Consider the following 9,840-nt stretch of genomic DNA (forward strand, 5'->3'; position numbering starts at 1 on the left):
CATTGCTTTCAGCTGCGCAGTACTCAGAGGACTGAGTGATGTTGATATGGCCGTTTAAGTCATTCTGACTCACGCCCCTAACAACTACTGAAAGAGCTGCTGCCCTCTTTCAGGAATCATTCCTTAGTCTGGCTCTCAACAGATACCTCTCCGATATGGTTGCACCTTCGGTCCAGCTACTCTGTATCCCTGAGCACTCAAGCCCCTTCACCAACAGCAAGGTCTCATGATTCATAGAGGATTTATTTTCAGTCAGTATTTAAAATTGATACATTTTTTTCGTTTCTTGTTTGACATGTTTTGTTTAAGTTTCTTTAACATTAGGAGGGAAGGATTGGCTAGTTTTTTTTTTTATTATTTATATATATATATATATTTTTTTTATGATGACATATATAAATTAAATTATAAAGGTAAGGGATTGATTAAATAATTCTAGATTCTTGCCAGTTGTTGAATCTTGTTTCAAAAAGTAGGTATGTTTATTAACAATTGGTTGACAATTTATTACTGGAATACAGTTAAATTAATGTGTTACAAAGAAACCACTTTTATATTTATGTATAAAAAAAAAAAAGAACTTATATCCTATAGTTACAATATGAGGGTGAAATATTCTGTTTTGCAAATATGCTAAGTCTAACTAGGATTCAAACCCACAAACTTTCAGATGAATAGTTGAGAGAGATCTTACTATTGTTTTAAAAACGTTGATGGTATTTTAGATGTATTTTATAAAAAAATAATTTATTTTGATTTTTTTAATTTAATTGAGAGAATAACATGTTGGTAATGAAATGTGTCTATTAATGTGATTAATGTAGATTAACTGTCATTTGTCGGTTGTTAAGAAGTAAATAATCTTAATTTTAAAAGTTGTAATTTTTCTTTTATATTATGTTAATAAGGTAGTAAAAAATGTATGTTCGAAAACTTTAAATATCACTATTTAATGTCTATTTGTTACATAATGCGTAGAATAAATTATATATATATATATATATATTATATATAAATAAATATTATTATCTATAAATAAATAATATATTTTAATCATAAAGATATTTAATTGTATTGATAATATACAAAAATTTTGTTTTAAATAAATTATAAAAGAAGTACATGCAGATGAAATAAGAAGATCAGAAATTATTGCATTTTAGTAGCAGATGCTTTTTTAAAGTTTATCAGAAAAAATTGAAGTAATAAACTATTTTTTAATTGTTATTGTTAATTAGTGGTGATATTATATAATATAAAATGAATTGTATATTTTAATGCACGCTTATGTACTGTTCACAAATTATTTGTGCCCTAAAATTTAGATAGTGTGCAATTCATAATTAATGAAGTTAATTGTTCCTTCAGTGATTATATTATTTAAAATTAATTATGGTTCATTGAATTAATTATTAATTACCATAATTAATTATTTTAATTTAACAAATTATTTATTATATTTTATTATATAAGTAATGGAGCTAGTCATGAATTTAATGTTTTGTATATATAATTTTAGTGTCAATAAATGATAATGATTTAACTGACTTTTTTTATTGTTGTACAATCCTGATTATCTGATCTACATCTTAGTCTGTATAAAGCATTGAATATATATTACAGAATTATATTCTTCATTTTTTTAAATTAATATCTTATTTATAAATATAATTTCTTTTCAGTAACATAAATAATAAACATGTATTTTTGTGTATTTTGAGAATAATGGTTTTTTCACTTAGTTCAGTAATCATGAAATGGGTTTATCACAAATGGCGTATTTAATTTTTCAACGAATTTATCACTTGCATTGGAATATGGCTTTCTTCACTTGTTTTGTCCATTAGTTCATCCTTTGCTAAAGGAGAACAGTTTATTTTTAATGAATTACCATTAATTTATAATAATAAATAATTACTCATATATTTTAATCTTTGAAAATCCGATAGATTAAACTTATCATAATAATTTCCAATTATAGATTATCCTGCATCTTTGGTTGGTATAGAATTCTATAACTACATTAAAATATATTCTTTTAATAACTTGTTATTCCAGATTGTTTTCTGTTTTGAAATTTTGAATTACATTAAAAAATGTACCTGTAAACTTTGCTGTCCAGTACTGGAATGATTTAATCTTTGAAATACCTTTAATTCTTAAAAGAATACATTCTTATAATTATACAAGTAAGTATATTAATATAATATAAGCATGTCCCAAAAAAATCATCTGATTTGGATTATTTATATTTTGAAAACTATTTAATATAAAAACATAACATTAATTTTGTATTTAAGTTTTTCTACATAGAAAGTCATGGGTGCTCAACATACTCGGAATACATCCACACTAGTTGAATTCATCCCACACTTTATTCCCGTTGGAATTGGGAAATTTGCCTAACCCAAATGCTCAGCAGCCCATATATACTGGGTGTGTGGGGTTCACCGCCTACTGCAGTGGTACCCACTAAAAACCACTCCCTCATGTGATGTGGTGTTGGAATTGCCATTAAAACATTACCTCAATATCATGTGCATCCACACACCTTACATTCATACAAAATACATCTCATTCACATGCTACTGTACACTGTATGCAACTCTTCTAATATATACAAACTTCACTTATTTACATTTTTTTTTTCACCCTACTCCCCTGGGCCACACATACAATTAAGTAAAGCTGAGCCCAGGGTATATATATTTGTTCTTTTTTATTTTGTCCTTTTACTCTAAGGCAGCCAACCTGCCAACTGGCAGTAAATCTGGCACGGCAGTTCGGCCCCCCTGTTCAGATCTTTGATCTTTATTTTGCCTGCCTCTAATCTCCAGGAGGGAGTAACAAGGCCCAACTATGTCACTCCTGGGACTTTTTTTGTCCTTCAGTTTGAAGATGGCTGCCGTCACCTCATCTTGTGTGAAGTGCTTTCTGTCACACTTGATGTATTCAGTAGCACCGTTATCTTTGCAAGTAAACAATCTAATCAGTGGGAGTCTCGCTATCTCCTCCATGAGGATGGGGAGCCGCCTACTAAATCGCTTCATAGCGATTTGATAGGCTCGCCCTCATGGATCTGAATTGAGCTCTCTGCAGAATTTTCTCCATTTATTTTTTTAGACTGCTTGATTTCATAATTTAGTAAGTGTCATGAAGCTACATATCTTTTTGCGCAGCCTCTTCATATGCATCTCCTCCTGCAACCGCTATTTTTGGCATCATAAACTCCGAAGATCACTTTGCATATGCACTATTTGCACGGTCCACAAATATACTGAGTAAAAGCATCAAATTTCTACCATCTCTGCTCTGTCTGGCAACATTTTCAATGACAGTTGCAACTCGCCTTCATGTCAGTCTTAAAGGTTTCTGAATGGCTATCACACAAAACAATGGGTCTTCGATTTCTAACAGTGTGGCCAAGTGATTACTTGCCGTTTTGTCCTGCAGGACTGTCCAGTTACACTTGGAGCGCTCCCATCATCTGTCCATTATGGTTAAATCCAGAATTGAGATATGTCCCCTCGCCACACAGGTAGGTGTGTGGTCATTTAAGCAGTAAAGACAATTCACTGTCATGGGGTCTGAAAGAACCTTGCCGTGCAGTTTTTGTAAGGACTACTGGCGACAACAGCCTTACAATTCAAGTAACCCATCAGGATGATCTTCCTGGGCGTTTTGGCAATGACATCGTTGAGTCTACTCACAAATGCCTCAAACTCATGAAATTCACAGTTGGGACTGACATTAGTTACATGAAACGAGATATTTTTGCTAAAATGGACCTCCTAGGTTGTGGTTGAGTCGTGATATTTCCAAAAAAATTATTTATGGACTGATTTGGATCATATTTAGAATATATATTTCTTACATGAAACGAGATATTTTTGCGATGTCGTGGGATCGTGGTATTAAAAAAAAAATTTATTTATGGTCAAATTTGGCTCATATTCAGAATATATCTTTGCTACGTGAAACGACATATTTTTGCAAAACATGGACCTCCTAGGTGGTGGTGGAGTCGTGATATTTCAAAAAAATTTCTTTATGTCTGATTTAGTTGAATGTATTTCCTGAATATATTTAATAATTTATTTAATATGTATATCATATAAAACATGTTAATCACAGAATATAATTAAAGTTAGAAGAGTAAGCCAGTCAAAAAGTAAAATAAATCTTTATTATCCTCAAATAACACAGTTACAATTAAACAAGACAGAAAACTCAGCCGATTATTTCAAGTACATAATCTACATCTTTATTTATAATTATAACATTCAAAACATTAGTTATTTTAAATCTACAGTAGATTCAATAAAAAATAAAAAGACATTTCAATCCTATTTTCTTCTGTATGCATCATCTTCAGTTTAATATTTTATTAAACTGTAATATTTTGTCTATATTTTAGTGTAAATATATATTATTCTGATTTGATTATAAGATAAAAAATTACGCTAAGCAAACCATGTTTTTCATGCTACTGAATTAAGGAGAATTTATATACACAGTATTCATGAAGTATAGTAACACTGAAATAAATTTCAACTCTTAAAATGAGATTCAGCAAATGGTTTACCTCAAAAAATCGATTTTTTGGTTAAAAACCTACCGCATCCCAAGGTCCCCTCTTCAAGGCCAACTCAAAAAAGTTTAAAGGAAAGGCTAGAGTTGTGATACGTTATTCTAGTAGGTAACTCTAACTAAAATGGTGGTCATTTAATGGTTTTTCAGTTATGTACAAAAGTAACTCTTAAACAGTAACAGTGAAATAATAAAAAAATAAAATTCAGCAAATGCTTCACCTCAAAGCGATCTAGCTTTCAATTCGGTTAAACTTTAAGAATTTGGTTAACTTTAAAAACTGTAAGATTTTTCATCTTTACAGTTTTACAACACATTAAATGAGGCAAAATTTTTATGAAAATAAACTTTCAATACTGCAGAATAAGACAGAGAGACAGAGAGAGAGAGAGAGAGACACAGAGACAGCGACAGACAGACACAGAGAGAGAGAGAGAGAGACAAAGAGAGCCAGAGAGTGAGAGAGAGACAGAGACAGAGATGGAGAGAGAGAGAGAGAGAGACAGAGACAGAGATGGAGAGAGAGAGAGACAGCGACAGAGAGAAACAGACAGAGAGAGAGAGAGTGAGAGAGAGACACAGAGAAAGAGACAAACAGAGAGAGAGAGAGACACAGATACAGACAGAGAGAGAGAGAGAGAGAGAGAAAGAGAGACAGCGAGAGAGTGACAGAGGGAGAGAGAGAGAGCAAGAGCGAAAGAGACAGACAAAGACAGAGACAACGACAGCGGCAGACACACAGAGAGGTAGACAGGGAGAGAGACAGAGAAAGAGAGAGAGAGAGAGAGAGAGAGAAAGTGACAGACAGAGAGAAAGAGAGAGAGAGAGACAGATAGAAAGTGTCAGTCAAAGAGAAAGAGACAGAGAGAAACACAGAGAGAGAGAGAGAGAGAGAGAGACAAACAGAGAAAGACAGAGAGAGAGACAAAGATAGAGTGATACAGTGAGAGTGACAGAAAGAGGGAGAACGAGAGAGAGAGAGACAGAGAGTGCGAAAGAGAGAGAAACAAATAGAGAGAAAGAGAGAGACAGAGTAAGAGTGTAAGACAGACAGAGAGAATGTGAGAAGCACATATAGAGAGAGCGACAGAGACAGAGTAAGAGTGTGAGACAGACAGAGAGAAAGTGAGAGGCACATAGAGAGAGAGAAAGGCAGAGAGAGAGTGTGAGAGACAGTGGCGGAGACAAAGAGAGGCAAAAAAACAGAGAGAGAGAGAGAGAGAGAGATATAGACAGTGACAGAGAGAGAGAGAGAGAGAGACAAAGAGGGATACAGACAGACAGAGACAGCGACAGTGACACCGACACAGAGACAGGGAGAGAGAGAGAGTGAGAGAACAAGAGAGAGAAAAACACAGATAAAGACAAAGAGTGAGAGAGAAAGAGAGATACAAAGAGAGAGAGTGAGTCACATAGAGAGAGAGAGAAAGAGAGTGTGAGACAGAGATAGAGAGAGACGGACAGAGAGAGAAAGAGAGAGAGAGGCAGAGACAGAGAGAGCGTGGGAGGCAGATAGAAAGTGACAGAGAGAGAGAGTGACAAAGAGGGATAGAGACAGAGAGAGAGAGAGAGAGAGATTGACAGAGAGCGAGTAAGAGAGAGAGACAGAGACAGAGAGACAGATATAAACAGAGAGAGAGGCAGATAGAGAAAGGCAGAGAGTGAGAAAGACAGAGAAAGAGATAGAGAGACAGAGACAGCGACAGAGTCACAGACGGAGAGAGATACAGAGTGAGCGAGTGGGAGAGAACGAGAGAAAGAAAAACACAGAGAGAGAGAAAGAGAGAGAGACAGACAGAAAGACAGAGAGCGAGTAAGAGAGAGAGATTGAGAGAGAGAGAGAGAGACAGGGTAAGCGTGAGAGACAGAGAGAGAGAAGATAGACAGATAGAAAGTGCAAGAGAGAGAGAGAGAGAAAGAGTGTGAGACAGACAGAGAGAGAGAGAGTGAAAGGCACATAGAGAGAGAGAGAGAGAAAAGAGAGAGTGAGGCACAGAGAGAGAGAGAGTGTGAGAGAGACTCACAAGGAGAGAGCGAATGGGAGAGAGTCCGACCGAGACAGAGACAGAGATAGACAGAGTTACGGATTGACATAGAGAGAGGGGGAGACAGTGAAAGAGCGAGAGAGAGATAGGGTGAGTGGGGGAGAGAGACACAGAGAGAGACAGAGACAGAGAGAGAGAAACAGAGAGAGGCGAAAATACAGCGATAAAGAGAGAGAGACAAAGAGAGTGCGAGTTACAAAGAGAGAGAGAGACAAAGAGAGTGCGAGTTACAAAGAGAGAAAGAGACAGATAGAGAGTGGGAAAGAGAGAGAGGCAGATAGAGAGAAAGAGTCAGAGGCAGAGAGAGAGTGGGACAAAGATAGAGAGAGAGACAGAGAGAGAGAAAGAGACAGAGAGAGAGAGAGAGAGAGAGAGAAAGCGACAGAGAGAGCGTGACACAGAGACAGCGACACAGAGAGAACGTGAGACAGAGACAGCGACACCGACACAGAGAGAGACAGCGACAGAGAGAGAGAAAAATACAGAGAAAGAGAGAGGCAAAGAGAGAGAGTGATACAGAGAGAGAGAGAGACAGAGTGAGAGAGCGAACGAGAGAAAAAACAGAGAGAGAGAGAGAGAGACAGTGTGAAAGAGAGAGACAGAGAGAGCGGGAGAGACGGAGAGAGAGAGACAATGAGTGAGAAAGAGAGAGTGATAGTGAGAGAAAGAGGGAGAGCGGCAGAGAGAGATAGAGACAAAGAGGGATAGAAACAGAGTGAGAGAGAGAGAGAGAGACAGCGACAGTGACACCAACACAGAGACAGGGAGAGAGAGAGAGTGAGTGAGAGAACGAGAGAGAGAAAAACACAGATAAAGTCAAAGAGTGAGAGAGAGAGAGACAGTGAAAGAGCGAGAGAGAGAGATTGAGAGAGAGAGACAGGGTGAGCGTGAGAGAGAGAGACAGGGTGAGCATGAGAGACAGAGAGAGAGAAGATAGACAGATAGAAAGTGCAGGAGAGAGAGACAAAGAGAGTGCGAGTTACAAAGAGGGAAAGAGACAGATAGAGAGTGAGAAAGAGAGAGAGGCAGATAGAGAGAAAGAGTCAGAGGCAGCGAGAGAGAGTGGGACAAAGATAGAGAGAGAGAGAGACAGAGAGAGAGAAAGAGAGACAGATAGAAAGTGACAGACAGAGAGAAAGAGACAGAGAGAGAGAGAAAGCGACAGAGAGAGCGTGAGACAGAGACAGCGACACCGACACAGAGAGAACGTGAGACAGAGACAGCGACACCGACACAGAGAGAGACAGCGACAGAGAGAGAGAAAAACACAGAGAAAGAGAGAGGCAAAGAGAGAGAGAGTGATACAGAGAGAGAGATAGCGTGAGAGAGACAACGAGAGAGAAAAACAGAGAGAGAGAGAGACAGTGAGAAAGAGAGAGAGACAGAGAGAGCGTGAGAGACAGAGAAAGATTGACAATGAGTGAGAAAGAGAGAGTGATAGTGAGAGAGAAAGAGAGAGAGCGGCAGAGAGAGATAGAGACAAAGAGGGATAGAAACAGAGTGAGAGAGAGAGAGAGACAGCAACAGTGACACCAACACAGAGACAGGGAGAGAGAGAGAGTGAGAGAACGAGAGAGAGAAAAACACAGATAAAGACAAAGAGTAAGTGAGAGAGAGACACACACACAATGAGATAGAGAGAAAGAGAGAGTGAGACAGAGATAGAGAGAGAGAAAGATAGAGTGAGGCAGAGACAGAGAGAGCGTCAGAGACACAGAGAGATAGAAAGTGACAGAGAGAGAGAGTGACAAAGTGGGATAGAGACAGAGTGAGAGAGAGAGGCGAAAAGGCAGAGAGAGAGAGAGAGAGAGAGAGAGAGATTGACAGAGAGAGAAAAACACAGAGAGAGAAAGAGAAAGAGAGGGACAGACAGAAAGACAGAGACAGAGAGCGAGTAAGAGAGAGAGAGAGAGAGAGAGAGAGAGAGAGAGAGAGACAGCGACAGAGCCACAGATAAAAACAGAGAGAAAGGCAGAGAGTGAGAAAGGTAGAGAGAGAGAGACAAAGAGAGATAGAGAGACAATGAGAGAGAGACAGAGTGAGCTTGAGAGGCAGACAGAGAGAGAGAGAGAAGATAGACAGATAGAAAATGAAAGAGAGAGAGAGAGTGATAGAGACAGAGAGAGAGATAGAGCGAGAGAGAGAAACACACACACAAAGAGAAGAGAGAGAGAGAGAGAGAATGAGAGACAGAGATAGGGAGAGAGAGAGAGAACGAGAGAGAGTGGGAGACTGAGATAGGGAGAGAGAGAGCGACAGAGAGAGAGAGAGAAAGAGACAACAACAGTGACAGAGAGAGAGAGTGATAGTGAGACAGAGAAAGAGCGACAGAGGGAGAGAGAGACAGACAGATTAAGAGTGTGAGAGAGAAAGAGACACACAGAGAGAGAGTGAAAGACAGAGAGAAAGTGAGAGAGAGACACACACACAAAGAGAGAGAGAGGGAGAGAGTGAGACAGAGATAGAGAGAGACAGACAGAGATAGAGAAATAGAGGGAGGCGAAAAGACAGAGAGAGAACGAGAGAAAGAAAAACACAGAGAGAGGGAAAAACAGAGAGGGAGAAAGAGAGAGACAGACAGAAAGACAGAGACAGAGAGCGATTGACAGGGAGAGAGAGACAGCGACAGAGACAGATAAAAACAGAGAGAGAGACTAAGAGAGAGAGAGAGAGAGACAGAGAGAGCGTGAGAGACAGAGAGAGAGAAGATAGACAGATAGAAAGTGCAAGAGAGAGAGAGAGAAAGAGTGTGAGACAGACAGAGAGAGAGTGAAAGGCACATAGAGAGAGAGCGATAGAGGCAGAGACAGAGAGAGCGTGGGAGGCAGATAGAAAGTGACAGAGAGAGAGAGTGACAAAGAGGGATAGAGAGAGAGAGAGAGAGAGATTGACAGAGAGAGAAAAAAACACAGAGAGCGAGTAAGAGAGAGAGACAGATATAAACAGAGAGAGAGGCAGATAGAGAAAGGCAGAGAGTGAGAAAGACAGAGAGAGAGATAGAGAGACAATGAGAGACAGAGAGAGCGTGAGAGGCAAACAGAGAGAGAGAGAGAGAAGATAGACAGATAGAAAGTGAAAGAGAGAGACAGTGAGAAGGAAAGAGAAAGACAGAGATAGCGTCACAGACAGTGACAAAGAGAGAGGGAGAGAGAGATAGAGAGAGACACACACACACACACAGTGACAGAGAGTTAGAGAGACAGAG

At 38.5% G+C, this 9,840-nt stretch overlaps 1 protein-coding gene across 1 annotated transcript in view; it reads left to right on the top strand.

Moving 5' to 3' along the window:
- Positions 1 to 7,388: 7,388 nt before the first annotated feature.
- Positions 7,389 to 9,840, top strand: part of LOC142331974 (uncharacterized) — a gene marked incomplete at its 5' end in the record, with an annotated part of 5,709 nt that continues 3,257 nt past the window's right edge. Inside the window, one exon of the mRNA XM_075378024.1 lies at positions 7,389 to 7,466. Coding sequence (XP_075234139.1) covers positions 7,389 to 7,466 — 78 coding nt within the window. The remainder of the gene's footprint in view (positions 7,467 to 9,840) is intronic.

This window comes from Lycorma delicatula, chromosome 11 (assembly GCF_047948215.1).
Source record: "Lycorma delicatula isolate Av1 chromosome 11, ASM4794821v1, whole genome shotgun sequence".
Lineage (NCBI taxonomy): Eukaryota > Metazoa > Arthropoda > Insecta > Hemiptera > Fulgoridae > Lycorma > Lycorma delicatula.